The sequence below is a fragment of the Neofelis nebulosa genome, chromosome 2 (assembly GCF_028018385.1).
Source record: "Neofelis nebulosa isolate mNeoNeb1 chromosome 2, mNeoNeb1.pri, whole genome shotgun sequence".
NCBI classification, from domain to species: domain Eukaryota; kingdom Metazoa; phylum Chordata; class Mammalia; order Carnivora; family Felidae; genus Neofelis; species Neofelis nebulosa.
In genome coordinates, this window is record NC_080783.1 from 204248602 (window position 1) to 204264063 (window position 15462).

The window sequence follows — 15462 nt, forward strand, 5'->3', positions numbered from 1 at the left end:
GGGCTCTGGGCTGACCGCTCAGAGCCTGGAGCCTGCTTCCGATTCTGTGTCTCCCTCTCTCTCTGCCCCTCCCCCGTTCATGCTCTGTCTCTCTCTGTCTCAAAAATAAATAAACATTAAAAATAATAATAAAAATAAATCAATAAACATTAAAAAAAAAAAAAAAGAATGAGGTATCTAATCCACACCATATAGTAGGGGCAGACTGCCTGGGTGATAATGTTGGTTCCACTCCTCATCTGATGGAGAAAGTCCAGTCTCCTCATCTGTAAATTCGGGATAATCACAATAACCACTTCCCAGGTTTTTCATGAGGATTAAATGCAACAACCCGTGGAAAGCACTCAGTTAACTATTGCCCAAAACTCAAAGGCAAAGTGGATACAGGGCTGGGGTGACCTTCCTTCTGGGAACATCAGTGAATCCGGACACAGGGGGAGGCCGACTTGGGACTTGAACCCAGGCTTGACTCTGAACAGCTGGGACTCTGGACAAGAACATTCTTGCCCCTGGGAGCACATCCACCCACGTACCATCGGTGGTCCATAGACTGAATGTTGGGACCCACTGCAACCGAGCAAGGGCGAGAAGTTGGTGGGGGTGGGGGTTCGTGCCTTCCCACAGCCTCACCCACTCGCTGTGCTTGTATAGGTAGTGACCCCTATCCGGCTGAGGAAAACCCAGAGCAGTGTCCTCAAGCTTCTAATCATAAAATAATGAGAATTTTTTCGTTTGTTTTATCAGACTCCAATACTTGCCATCCTAGGGTAAAGTGATGTTATCATCTAGTTTCTATGGCTTTTGCCCCTTTTCATTTGGCAAACATTGATTCTGTTTGTTTTTGTGTGTGTGTTTTTTTTAACTGAAAATAGTTTATTGTGGCTTCCTGGAAGGAGTAGAATCAGTTCTACTGAAACAGAAAGATATTGTAGGGTTTTTTGAAATCAGCAATTAGGTGAGGGATCGGAGGCACAGGTGGACAGCGAGCCCCATGGACCCTTGTGCCTTGAAGACATTAGAAGCAAACTTGTCATTTGAGCAATTCAGATTACTTAATCTTAGAAGTAAGACGTGGGGTTTTACTCAGAAGGAAAGCCTTGGCTGGAGGAAGAAAGTCTAAAGCTTCCCATCATATAAATTACCCAACAGCTGATGAGTCAAATATAAGTGGCCTGAAATGGGATTGGGTGGCAATGCATTTATGGCAACATTATTTTTGCCAAGTCCCAAATATAAGATGAATAACTTGAGTTAGTTTACAGAAGTTAAAACAGGCCAGAACTCGCATCCTCCAAGAGCAAATCCTCAAAGCCTGAGGTCAGTTTATCGTTGTTACCGGCTAGAGCTTCAGCTTTTACAAACTGCTTTTAGGCGTAGTGCTGGGCATCATCCCCTTGACGTCTGTCCTTTGGGGCCCCCAGATTATGTAAGACTGCTGATGCCTTTGGCTTTCCCCTTACAGCGTGCCCGACTGGACACCATCATTTCTAAATACCCTGCAGCTAACGCGTACACTATCCCATCACATTTTGTTTCGAAGAAAGACTTCAGTAATTCCTGTTCCAGCATGTTTCAGTTGCCAAGTTTTGCGAAAGCCCTCAAATCTGAAACTCCTGCACCAAACCATTACAATGTAAGATGTTGGGTATGCTTGTTAAATATGTATCGAATGAATGCTTTACTAAAATAAATGAAGGGGGGGGGGACGCTTTGGGAAATATCATTTTAATGCGATTAGTAAATCAGTTAGTATTTGTTGACTGCCCAGTGGGTACATGAGGCTGAGCAAGGCCTTTAGAGAGAATTTGCAGAACCTGGAGAAAGATGTGAGCAAGCCTGGAGGTCAGGGCGGAGCAGTGGGAAGACCAGTCCCTGGAAAACACCGTCATCACTCCTGCCCTAGAATCTTTCTGGGGCAGTTTTCTCATCTGTGACAATAGGTGTTTACCGCCTTATTTTCCACCTGATATTTCCATATCAGAAATTGTTTTTTTTTTAACAGTAACGCCCTGCTATGTAGTCACGGAGGCAGAACGGTATGATTAATGGTTCAGAGATGGAGCCAGGTTCAAATGTCCCCTCTGCCACTTACTGTTTGGCTCTGGGCAAGTCCCTTCAGCTTTCAGGACTCAGTTTGTTGATCTGTAAAATGGGGACACATGTCCACTTCATAGTATTAATGCAAATGTTAAATTAGGTCATGGATGCTGAGTGCTTGGCACAGCCCTGGGCGCACAGGGTTCCACTATACATGGAGATCAGCAGAACTGTCTCTGGGGAAGTCACGTCACTTCTTGAGCCTCAGGTGTAAAATGGAATCAATTATACTTGCCCTACGGGGTTATTATAAAAAGCAAACGAGACAGCAACTGTGAAAACATAAGACGTGAATTGTACATAAGGTGTTAATATCACTATGCCATGTTGCAAAATGTTTTGGTCTTAGAATACTTCATCTTTAATGTCCTTTTTAAAATATTTATTTTGAGAGAGAGAGAGAGAGAGTGAGAGCAAGGGAGGGGCAGAAAGAGAGGGAGAGAGAATTCCTCTCCACTGTCAGCACAGAGCCTGACCAAGGGGCTCCGTCTCACAAATGGTGAGATCATGACCTCAGCGGAAATCGAGAGCCCGATGCTTAACCGACTGAGCCACCCAGGCGCCCCTCCTTTTTCTTTTATAACACTTTCAAGTAATATTTGTTTTTCTGACTAAGGCCCCTGCCCACCTTCTGTGAGTGGTCAAATCAATTGTAATGTGCTCAAAGCAATATATGCCTGTGAGGCCAGCACTGTTCAATAGAAATATAATGGGAGCCACATACATCATTTAAATTTTCCCAGTAGCCGCATTGAAAAGTAAATGTGTAGTTGAAAAGTAAAAAGCCACATTGAAAAGTAAAAAGGTATAGGTGAAATAATTTTAATAGCATATTCTATTTAGCTCAGTATATTCAAAACATTATTTCAACATCAAATCAATATAAAATTATTGATTATAAGTTTTATTTTTATTTTTTTAACTAAATATTTAAAAAAAATTTTTTAATGTTTATTTATTTTTGAGACAGAGAGAGACAGAGCATGAACGGGGGAGGGGCAGAGAGAGAGGGAGACACAGAATCGGAAACAGGCTCCAGGCTCCGAGCCATCAGCCCAGAGCCTGACGCGGGGCTCGAACTCACAGACCGCGAGATCGTGACCTGGCTGAAGTCGGACGCTTAACCGACTGAGCCACCCAGGCGCCCCTGATTATAAATTTTATTATAATTACATATAATTATAAGTAAAAATAATTAATGTTTTACATTCTTTCCATCTAAGTCTTTATAATCCAGTGTGTATTATATATTTTCAGCACATCTTAATCCAGACCAGCCATGTTTTTGGTGCTGATAGCCAGTGGCTACCCAGTTGGGTGGTATCGCTCTGGACAGTCTTCCCTTGGGTTAATCAGAGCCTGAAAATGATGATGATGATGATGATGATGATGATGATGAAACCCTTTTCAAGGCCCATGTGCCATTCTAAGCATTATGGATTCATTCTTATTTAATATTCACAAGAACCCATGAAGTGGGTTATCTTCAATTCACAGAAGAGGAAGCTGGTGCTCGGAGAGGGGAAGGGATTTGCCCAAAGTCACCCCACTCGAAGGGACCATTTGCACATCAGTGAGCACAGGGAGAGGACTGAGGTATACAGCTGGAGGGTGATCAGTCAGCATGGTCCAGCCCTGCTGGGTCTCCCTTCATGGGTTCTGTGGCTCCTCCGTGCCAGACCAGTGATCCAGCTCAGATTCTGGTGGGGAACTCGAGACAAAACTAGGAAACAGGGAAGCAAAATAATTACACATTGTGGCCAGCTTTGAGAAAGACAAACAGAGCCTGAGGGAGAGAATATGTAGAGAATATAAGGGGTTGGCAGTATCATGTACTTCAGGTTGGGTTAGATTGGGTGGTCAGAGAAGGCTCTGAGGCTGACCCGAGGACCGAAGGGAGAGGCAGAGTTGAGGGAACAGCGTGTACAAAGGTCCTGGGACAGCAAGCAGCTTAGCTCTGGGAACTACAAGAAGGTGGCTAGAGTAGCATTAGCTAGGAGAGGGGAGAAGGGGAAGCCAGACAGATAGGCAGCGGCCAGTTCACTCAGGACCCTAAAGACCCTGGGAGGGATCTTTAATTTTATTCTCTGGGGGAAGACTTTGGAGGGGGGGCGGTGAGAGGATGTGAGATGACATCATCTGATGTACTTTTTTAAAAAGCTCCCTCCAGCAGCCATATGGAAAAGGGACCATGGTGTGGGCGAGGAGTGGCTTTTGAAAAACCAGTTAGAAGGCTCTTCTACTAACAGGAGAGAGGTCAAGGCCCGGTCCAAGAAAGTAGTAATAAAGGTTCTTGGCCACCGCAAAATGCCTTTGCCATTCGTGAGACAGGTACTTAGTGTTTCACACGCCTGCCTCCCCAGCCCACTGGGTGCTCCTTCACTTCACATCTCCGGTGCCCCGTGCAGGGCCTGGCGTGCCAAGCACTTGGCGATAAGTGTTTATGACATTGAAGGAATTACCCCCAGTAGCGTATAGCTGCTCATCTAGAAAAGACCGCTTCCCAAGACAGAGCTCGGACCTTCTGCCAGTGGATCCATTTCAAGTGCATGTTTTTTTGTTGATTATGGTTTTAATGTGACTGTGAAAAGCATCCATGCTCCTCATAAAACATATTCGAGCATTATAGAAATGCTTGAGCTAGGAAAGTAGAAGTGTCTTGTGATTCCGCTCTCTGAAGCAAACCGCCATTCAAAACAGGTGCAGTTTCGTTCATATTCTCTTCCTCCCCCATCCCTACCTCCAGCATTAGGATTACGTTATCCACAGTACATGTGCATTTTCTACTCCACTGTATCTTGGATTTTTTTCCCCCTGGTAATACAATAAACCTGTTTCTTTTTTTTTTCCCTCCCAACCTGCTAGTGGAGTGGACTGTTTTCCTCGTCTAATGGTGAAATCTTCCAGTGACACACACTCAGGGTAGACAAAAATGCTCCCTTTTTCAGTTGTTTTTCTGTCTGGGTGAGGAATAAGGCCGAGATCGTGTTTTGTCTACAGGAGGCTTTTTTCAGACCCGGAGAACAATGGTTGAGTCAACTGGCAAGAAGCAGAAATGCGCTAATCCTGTTAGCCACACGGTGCAGTGAGGTCTGTCGGGGCCTCTCTTCCCCTCTGCTTACCACGATCCCCCCCACCTCTCTATTCGACTCCTTTTTCGTGGTACAGTGTGATTACTTCCTCTCCAGGCAGCCTGGCTCCTGGCCCTCTGTCCAGTAATTAGCCTCTCCACCCGATGTTTTTGTTTGTCCTCCCTGCATGCATTCTAGCCATTAGGACCCCGGGAAAAGCTGAATTCCTCCGCCTTTGTAAACACGAAATCAAAATGCCATCTGCAGTTCTCGAGAAACATTTTTTTGACAAAGGAGTATCTCGGAAAATCAAACCATCTGGGCCCCGGCACATAGTTTCACTTGTTCAGTAAATAGGCCCGGTCATGGCATATCCGATTTTTATTGAGCCTTTATCTAATGAATACAAGGGACTGACTGCCAATTGGCATTTAAAATATTTATGATTCACGTATCACGGAAGAATGATCTCAGTGTTCTTCCCCCCCCTCCCCCGCCCCCCTGTTATTTTTAGAGTGCTGTGCACACTGTATATTGCATGGATCAGTCAAAATGCTTGATTTCTGGTCGGTCCAGAAAAGTCAGGACAAGGGAGCGTTATAAATCTGATCGTAATCTTAAATTACATGACGCCCTGGTGTGCCCCAAATCCTGCGTTTATAGAAGGGCTGTTTGAACAGTACGGAATCAGGGTGGAGATATGTAGGACTAAGTGTATTGAAAGGAACGAAAGGCACAGGAGAAATTATGAAAATAATGTGCATGTGTGGTGTTGCAGACTTACAGAAAAATCCCTGTCCTATAGACGAAGTCCACAGACGAAGTCTGTGACAGACTGTATGCTGGTGACAGGCCAGCATACACTGCATCGAGTAGAGCAGGGATTATCGGGTCTGCTTTACAGGTGAGAAAACCCAAGTTCAGAGAAATTGAACACCTCGTGCAGAATCACGCCCCGTGTGGGGCAGGCGCGGGCCTGGCAGCCAGGTCTTCGGGTTCTCTTCCGGGCATGTCGGGTGACCTCTGCGCCATGTTGGGTGACCAGACATCTGAGGGTGGTCACAAACTCGTGGACCACTCTAGCTGAGGCGACCGAAAAGGCACTGGGACCTTTTCCATTCACGTCAGTTCATTTTGTGAGGACAGGCTTAAATCAGATTTTTTTTTCTTTTTCTTTCTTTTTTTTTTTTTTTTTACCCCAGTGTGCCCCTTGTCTGGGCTTGATGACAAAGAGAAGGAAAGGGAAGGCATTGGGCACACCATGCTTGTTTTCTCCCCTGTCCCCAGGCCTCTGTCTCTTGCTGCAAGCAAAGAAACAACGTCTGTGCCCGAGCCGGGTTTATGTCCAAAACCCAGAGAGGATTTTTCACTATCACTGACACAGGACCTGCCCCAGGTAAGCAGCCACCTTGCACTGGCCTTGACCTAAGGGTTAATGGACCAGATCTGCTCCGCAGGGCACCACTGCTCCGGAGGGAGTCTCTTCGGAAGGAGTTAGTTAGGCTTTGGGGGAAAGGGGATGTTGAGCAGGTGTTGAACAAAAAAGGAGAAGGCTGGGGAGAAGGCGCTGCTCTGGAAATGGTCCCCAGAGCAGCTTCGCTGGCCTCCCCTTTCAGGACCGGGCACAGCTTCCCTGGGCAGCCAGCTGGGGAAGCGGTTTCTCGCCTCAGAAGCGTGCACACTCACACGCCCCAGGTGCCATCCCGGGTTCTGGTTTCCAGAGAGGTCTGGTGATGCTGCCACTGGTATTCCGGGAGCCCTTGTCACCTGCCCGCTGGGTCCTGAAGACGCCCCCCCCCCCCCCCCCCGCTCCGCCCCGAGGGAGCCGTGAGCCCCAGAGCTGAGGGGAGGAACAGGGAGGAGGGGGTGTGGATAAAATTGCAGCACACTTCGGATTTCACCAAATCCAGATTAAAGCTGAGAAGATCAGTCCGAAGCTGAATAACAAAACCAGCCCTAATTAGGAGGCTAAGCCCCGCTAAAGCTCCCGGCCTTGCATCATCACAGGCAAAGCCCCACCTTGTTTGTTTATACAGAACAAAGCTGGCAGCCCTGGAGTTTGGCCAGAGGCCCTGCCAGCAAATTGCACCCCCCGCCCCCCCAGGTGGGCACCTTCTCAGCCAGCCGCATGAGTCCACAGGAGAGGGAGAGGTGGGCACCAGTGTCTGTGAAGCTCCTACCGGGTGCCACAGGTTCTCCATTTCTCAGCCAATGATGTCCAGATGCCGCGGGGTGTTCGGCCAGCATACCGTCACGTGCTCAGAAGGTGTGAGCCACTGCGATCATCGACCCCCGTTTTATAGACAAAAAATGACACCTCGAAAGCAGGCCCAGGGGCCCATCGGTGATCTGAATCCAGGCCCATCCCGATTGACGATTGACGCCTGCTGCCTCAGAAACCTGCTGGGGGGAGCTGCCCTCCTGGGAGAAACAACCAGCCCTGACCTCTCAGAAATACCTCTGGTTGTTTCTTCTTCCCCCGCTGGGGGAAAACAGATGCGGAGCTGTGACTGGCTGCCCGGCCGGGCCCCTGTCCCAGCAGCTCTGAGGGCCCCTGCCTCAGGGGCGGAGGGCCGGGACCCGCCCGCCTTCAATTCTGAGCCAAATGCTCACCTCCACACGTTTGCTGCTTGGGTTTTCTAAAGTTTACATCTGCCAAGCTCATCAGGAATATCCTCCTCTCTCTTTTTCCTCAAAATAGAAGAAGCTTCTTACAGTTAAGGGAAACACCTGTGTTAAAGTGTCACTTGAAAAACGGGGGTTGCAGAATCGAATCTGCACAGTGGGCTCAGCAGCAAGTGGTTTTCCAACCACACTCCGGAAAAGACCATGAGGAAATGCACCAGAGCTTATACCGGGTTCTCTCTGGGCTGTAAGATCATGGGCGCCTGTTTTGTCTTGCTTCTGCTTTTCAGCATTTGATAATCAAGCAGTTGCCTTAACCTTTCTGTGGGAGGGGAAAACATATTTTATACAACATATATACAAATGTATACATATTTACACATGAATGAGAGAAAAATAAACCCAATACGAGAGATATATCCCAATATTATAAAGGCTGCAAACTGGACATTTACTTAAAAAAATTTTTTTAATGTTTGTTTATTCTTGAGAGAGAGACAGAGACAGCACATTAGCGGGGCAGGGGCAGAGAGAGACACGCACAGAATCTGAAGCAGGCTTCAGGCTCTGAGCTCTTAGCATAGAGCCCGGTGCAGGGTTCAGACTCACAAACCGTGAGTTCATGACCTGAGCCGAAGTCACTTAACTGTCTGAGCCACCCAGGCGCCCGGATGGTTCCTGACTTTGATGGTTCAACTTTTTTTTTTTTTTTCAAAAAAAATTTTTTTTTAATGTTTATTTATTTTTGACACAATGTGAGAGGCAGAGCACGAGTGGCAGAGGGGCAGGCAGAGGGGCAGACAGCGGGGGACACAGAATCTGAAGCAGGCTCCAGGCTCTGAGCTGTCAGCACAGAGCCCGACGCGGGGCTCAAACTCACGGACTGTGAGATCATGACCTGAGCCAAAGTCGGATGCTTAACTGACTGAGCCACCCAGGCGCCCCTAATGTTTATTTTTCTAGAGAGAGAGAGAGAGAACAGGGGAGGGCCAGAGAGAGTGAGACAGAATCTGAAGCAACTTTTTAAAAACTTTAGCATATATTGGGAACATCTTTTCACGCTATTAAAAACCCTTCTAAGAATATCATTTTTTGAAATGGCTGTTTGGTATTCCATCACATGGCAGTACCATAAGTTAAGGAACAAATGGCCTCTTACTGGAAATTTAGGTTGTTTTATTTTTATTTATTTATTTATTTATTTTTAATGTTTATTTATTTTTGAGACAGAGAGAGACAGAGCATGAACAGGAGAGGGTCAGAGAGAGGGAGACACAGAATCTGAAGCAGGCTCCAGGCTCTGAGCTGTCAGCACAGAGCCCGACGTGGGGCTCGAACTCATGGACCACGAGATCATGACCCGAGCCGAAGTCAGACGCTCAACCGACTGAGCCACCCAGGCACCCCAGTTTAGGTTGTTTTAAACCGATCACCGATATAAGTAGAGAGGCAGCAAACATCCTTGTAGCTTGCAGCTTGTGTAAAATCAAGAGTATTTCCTTATATTAATTACTTAAAGCGGAATTGCTAAGTCAGAAGCATGTAGAATAGTTAAGGTTTTTTTTTTTATACATTGGTGGCCAAATTGTTCTTCAAGCAGAGGGATTAGTTTCCTCCTGCTGCTGTGAGGTAACTGTTTTTCTTCACCTTTGCCACCACTGGGTATTATCATTTAAATAAAATCTTTCTAATACGTACCATATTGTTTTCAGTACTTTTGCAATGGAAAAGTACATTTTTATTGAAAACAAAGTCAACTTCACCATGTTTAGAAAATTTGAAATAGTGTAGTTATAATTACTAATTACACTAATGTAATTGCTTCCACTTTTCTGGGTTCCCATCTATTTTTTTTTTAAGGTTTATTTATTTTTGAGAGAGAGAGAGCAGGGGAGAGGCAGAGAGAAAGGATCCCTGAAGCAGGCTCCTTGCTTATGGCAGCGAGCCCGATGTGGGGCTCAAACCCATGAACCGTGAGATCATGACCTGAGTTGAATTCCGACACGACACTCGACTGACTGAGCCACCCAGGTGTCCCCCACCTGTTTTTATTCAGATGTATCCATTTGTACCTAGACATCATCATAGTATGGGAAATTTTAGGCATTATTTTACTTTTTTTCACTCACCTTTATTTTTCCAAAACATTGCCGTGTGGCTTCTGGTCTCTGTATTTGTTGTGTCCAGGCTCATATTCCACCGGGTCGGGCTGCTGTTCCCACGACAGTACCCCTGGCCTTGGACATTCAGGCCACTTAGCCCTTCTCACACTGCAGTTGCTGCTGTTACGTGAGTCTCTACGCTTAGAGCTTTTCCTGCATGTTGAATAATTCCCTTAATTTCTGAGTAGTGGGTCCAGATGTCCTCAAGGCTTTCGCTCTGCACCGCTGCTTTGCATTTGAAAAACACCTGCACCCACCGGCAGGGCTTCTGACAATTTAGGGGAGACTGCCTTTACTTCCCCCCAGCCCGGGTCATTGTCTTCCTCCTTGAAGCAAGTTAATTTTATTCTCTCTTGAAGCAGGGCATAGTGGGAAAGCACGGACTTTGGAGACAGGTGGCCCTGGGCCCACGTAGTAGGTGCTCAATAAATATTTGTTGATTGCATAATAGTTACTAAACAACGACTATACGCCTGGAACTAAAATGTTACTGTTGTTGGAAGAATTATCCTTACCTTATAGCGGAGGAAACTGGGCCTACTTCCTAGTTAGATGAAATGTGGGGGGCAAATTATTCACTATCTCCGAGTCTCCATTTCCTCCTTTTTGGAATGGAGGTGACAATTACCCATGTAGCTGGGCTTCTGTGAGGATTCAATGAGCTAAGTATGTGATGCACATGGCCCATGTTCTCCAAAGGGTATTATTTTTCAGGGCGCCTGGGTGGCTCAGTAGGTTAAGCGTCCGACTTCAGCTCAGGTCATCATCTCACGCTCTGTGAGTTCGAGCCCCGCGTCGGGCTCTGTGCTGACCGCTCAGAGCCTGGAGCCTGCTTCGGATTCTGTGTCTTTCTCTCTCTGCCCCTCCCCCGCTCAAGCTCTGTCTCTCTCTGTCTCAAAAATAAATGAAAACATTTAAAAAAAATAAAAAATAAAGGGTATTATTTTTCAGGCAGCCCTCCCATTTGACCATCTTGGAGTGATACCACCTTATAGTCATTAAATGTATTCTTAGGTGTAAGGTAGTGCTTTTTATTTATTTGGGACGAGTTCCTTACTCTGTTTTAAAACGTCTTTCTTCTTAGGGCATTATAATATCAACGAATCCCTCGTGAAGCAGTCGCCAAAGGTCTTGACGTCTTGTTTTAAATCAAAAACTGGACGTGGATTAAAACTGACATCAACGGGCCCGGGACCTGCTTATTACAACCCCAATGACCACATCAAAATTCTGAAAAAGGCTCTTTTCCCGTGAGTCCTGATTATTCTGATCTTTCTTTTGAAAGGCGGTTCTGGGAAAGGACCCAACATGGGCAGAAAAGGAAGGGGTGTCACTGCTTGGCAGAACATGGCTCCAGGTCACTCACTCTCCAGGGGCCCTTGTGACATAGTAGGTGCTCAGGAAATACTTGCTGAATGCATGATATTTATCGAGCAACTACTATGCACCAGGAACTTAGCATCCTATTCAACCATCGTAGTACCCGGTTGCAAGAATTATTATTCTTACTTCCTAGCTAGGCTTCAGGGCAGCTAAGGAGCTGCCTAAGTCCACACAGCTAACTTGAAATGCCGCTAGGAATCAGGCTCAGGACTGTCTGGATCTTTCCGCATTCCTCATGATGTTGTGTTTATCCTGGTGCTGACATTATTCTATATTTTTTAAAAAAATTTTTGATGCTTATTTATTTTTGAGAGAGAGAGAGACAAAGTACGAGCGGGAGAGGGGCAGAGAGAGAGGGAGGGGGATACACAGAATTGGAAGTAGGATCCAGGCTCTGAGCTGTCAGCACACAGCCTGACGCGGGGCTCGAACTCACGAACCACGAGATCATGACCTGAGCCGGAGTCGGACACTCATCCAACTGAGCCACCCAGGCGCCCCGACATGATTCTACTTTTATAACATAAAACCTCTACTGGGGTAGCAGGATATATAGCAGCACGGGGCCGTTCGAATTTTGCACTGATAAGTTGAAAGTCCGGACTTTGGAGTTGGTCAGACCTGCTGGATTTGAACTTCAGCTATGCTGTTTTCATGCTGTGTGACCTTGGCCATGGTACTAAGCCCTCTGAACCTCCAAGGCCTCATCTGTGAAGCAAAGTGGGGACAGTCCATGCCTCATAGTGTTGCTTTCAGATTTTATAATATGTTTGGCATGTAGCAGGTGCAGAAGGTGACAATATTCACACAAATTTAAAAAGTGAAGCCCAGTGGGGCGCCTGGGTGGCTCAGTCGGTTAAGCGGCCGACTTCAGCTCAGGTCACGATCTCACGGTCCGTGAGTTCGAGCCCCGCGTCGGGCTCTGGGCTGATGGCTCGGAGCCTGGAGCCTGCTTCCAATTCTGTGTCTCCCTCTCTCTCTGCCCCTCCCCCGTTCATGCTCTGTCTCTCTCTGTCTCAAAAATAAATAAAACGTTAAAAAAAAAAAAAATTAAAAAAAAAAAAAAAGTGAAGCCCAGGATTTGTGTTAACATGTTTAATATCCGGTGCATTTAATGTTACTTTCACCTAACAGGTTCGAAGGCTCACAGGGCTTACTTATTCCTCAGATGGTTCTAGAACTTCTGGAACTAACTGCCAGGTCAGTCTGCCTGTCGCCATCTGAGGCCTCACCCGGGTATAGTCCTCTGCAGGCAGGATTGGCCACTGGGTGGGCTGACCTGCAGAAGACCCCTCCAAAGAGGTCAGGCAGGTGGTCAGGCTCATACCCACAGTGGGTCAGAAGTCCAGGCAACCCGGGAGACTGACAACATTGGGCATATACTCTGACCATCAGTCCAGGACAAGGAGATGGGGTGGGGGGAGAGGAGCAGGAGATGAACCTTCCGTACCAGACTTAGGATCTGGAGAAGGGATCGAGACCTCAGATGGAATCCACTGGAGAAGTCCCTTCTGCCCTTCGGTTCTTGGGTTCTGCAGGTTGAGCCTTCACAGGCTCCAGGGCTCAAAACCGGGGCAGGATAGTCTCCAGGAACACGCTCTCTCTGAACACCAGGGACTTACTGCCTCCGGGCTGGCTCAGGGCACCCCTCACACCTTCCCTTACTGTCCCGACGAAGAGAGTGGGTAAGAGGACAGGCTTCGGAGTCAGCAGACGTGGGCATGAGTCACGGCTCTGTCCCTTTCTTCTCTCCGAGCCTGTCTCCCTGTTATGAAGCGGGGATAAGAGTCTTGTCTCATAGGGCTTCTGTGAGGGTTAGACGAGAAATGTTATCGTTAGAGCTGCTGCTGTTCCGTATCCTATAGGCATATGAGCGTATAGGGGACGGCTGTTGCTTGGCACGAGCCGTTCAGGCTCCTAGCTCGAATCTGGAAGCTTCTTTGAGGAAATGGTGAGAAGGAGAGTGGAGAATACTCAGCGTTGAACCGCTTGCCCCAGAGAAGTGCCGTGTGGCCTTTGCTGAAGTTTGAACGAGCGGTTCGGGATAATTCCCATCTCACGGCATTTGCACCTGTTAGTCAAAGGCCCTGTAGGTTTCTGGGTCTGTGCCGGAGGCCGTGGGGGTGCTCGGGTGAACAGGGCACTGTACACGCCTTTAGCTAGGCTCACCTGGGAACAACTCCAGAGCAAGGCAGAGGAGGGGTAGCAGAATGCTGGAGCATATGGCCCCAAGGTTGTGTGGCCACACAGATCCCGAGAGCAGTCTTTCCAGCAGGTGCAGTGCGGTGGTGCTGGTGTGTCTGGGGGTGTCTGGGGATCACTGGCTCTCTGTGGGGCTTTGCGAGTGACAGATGTTTGGTTAATAAGTCTAGGAAGCACTGCATATGAACCCTGTACCTCTGGGAGCGTCACTGTGTGCATGGCCTAATTAAAGGTTCTGAGATGTCCTGACGTAAAACAACAACAACAACCAAAAAAACCCAAAACCCTACTACACCCAGTGTCTCTTAAACTTGGGTTCACCCTGGTGAGTAGATAGACCCCCCACTTGGGTTCACCCTGGTGAGTGGATGGTGCCCTGGGCAGGACATTTGGTTAACAGCCCCTATGGTCTAGGTGGCTCTCAGCACCTCCCTCGGCCTTCGTTTCATCATGTGGGAAAAGAGGGGAAGTCTCTTCATTTCCAACACTCCACGACCCTGTGTTTGCTCACCATGGCATTCAGGAGAGCATATTGGGGGCAGTGAACATAGAACCAGCCTGGACTCCCAAAGGAGGCTCTGTTTATTTTTGACAGAGAGAGAGAGAGAGAGAGAGAGAGAGAGAGAGAGAGCAAGTGGGGGAGGGGCAGAGAGCTAGAGAGGGAGACACAGAATCCGAAGCGGCTCCAGGCTCTGAGCTGTCAGCACAGAGCACGAGGCAGGGCTCGAACTCATGAACCACGAGATCGTGACCTGAGCCAAAGTTGGATGTTTAACCACCTGAGCCACCCAGGCGCCCCCAAAATATATAAATTTTTAATTGACATGGAAAGGATGAAGCTGACAATCTGTAATTGTATTTAAAAAACAAAAAGATAAAACTCAAGTGTGCTTTGGGTTAGCCTAAATAAACATCCATCTGCTTATGTTGAATAATGAAGAAATGGGTTAATATAAGGAAAAGATACAGCTGAATGTCGTGGTATGGAGGGAGAATCCAGACTCCTGTCTCTCAAATTGGTGTTCTGTTTCCTCTCCTGTGTCCCTGGAGGGAAGAGAGGGACAGGAGCTGGGGGCCCCCTGCTGGGATCCTCAGGGCCCTGAGAAGGTCTGCGTTGCTTCCTCCCCATCTCTATGTGACTTCGTTAGGACTTTATCCGCGCTAAGCCTGAGCACATTTAGCTCTCCGGGGCTGCGTGGGGCATCTGAGAAACCTCGCATGTTTCTTTTGGGCAAACACAGGCGTCACACCCATGTGACGTGATTTGAGGCCTGTCCTTATTTGTCTACGATTGCGAACACTTGGCTCCCTATCCGGAGGGGAGGGTCCTAGCCTGCAAAAATAATCTTTCGGCTCTGCTTTCTTGAGGACGCAGAATCGGGAGATGTTACTTATCCCTACAGTTGTTAGTCCCGTGTTCCCCACCAACAAAAGTGAAGCCCAGGGAGGGGAGGGTTGGGTGATGTCCTGGGAATGGTCGGGAGGCCGGCAGGGGGCCAGGCATGGGCCTGTCTTGTCTTCACTCCCCTGGCCCGGCCTGCAGAGCTGAGAATGGGCTGCGGGGGCAATGTGGCCTGGTGGAAAGCACAGGCTCCAAGTCAGGCCAGCGCCCAGCCTCCCGACTTGCCAGCCCTGGGGGCCTGGGGGCGGGGAGGGGGTCACCTCACTCCCAGGAATTCAAATTCAACCCTGCAGATGGTGAAATGAACACTTCATAATGTGCTTGCAAGGCTAGAATAACTCACATAACTCACTGGGTCTGGCACACGGTAAGCTTTCCATACATGTAACTTGCGTTTTTATTGAGGTCTGTGAGCGGGTCCTCTGTGCTCACCTGGTGCTTCTTGGGTGGCCCTCGGAGGGCAGATGCTGTGCTAAGGGCTGGCAGGGTGTTAGGATGACCGTTTCTGGGCTCCCTAACT

At 47.9% G+C, this 15462-nt stretch overlaps 1 protein-coding gene across 9 annotated transcripts in view; it reads left to right on the forward strand.

The window, feature by feature from the left end:
• The window catches only part of STPG1 (sperm tail PG-rich repeat containing 1), a 56150-nt gene that overhangs the window by 32690 nt on the left and 7998 nt on the right, over nucleotides 1–15462 (forward strand). For 8 of the 9 annotated variants that reach the window (XM_058718623.1, XM_058718621.1, XM_058718622.1 and 5 more), the window contains 3 exons: nucleotides 1463–1633; nucleotides 6456–6564; nucleotides 11040–11205. In XM_058718623.1, the coding sequence (XP_058574606.1) occupies nucleotides 1463–1633; nucleotides 6456–6564; nucleotides 11040–11205 (446 nt within the window). Of the gene's footprint in view, nucleotides 1–1462; nucleotides 1634–6455; nucleotides 6565–11039; nucleotides 11206–12472; nucleotides 12539–15462 lie in introns of all 9 variants that reach the window. The other variant, XM_058718627.1, reaches the window with a different exon arrangement.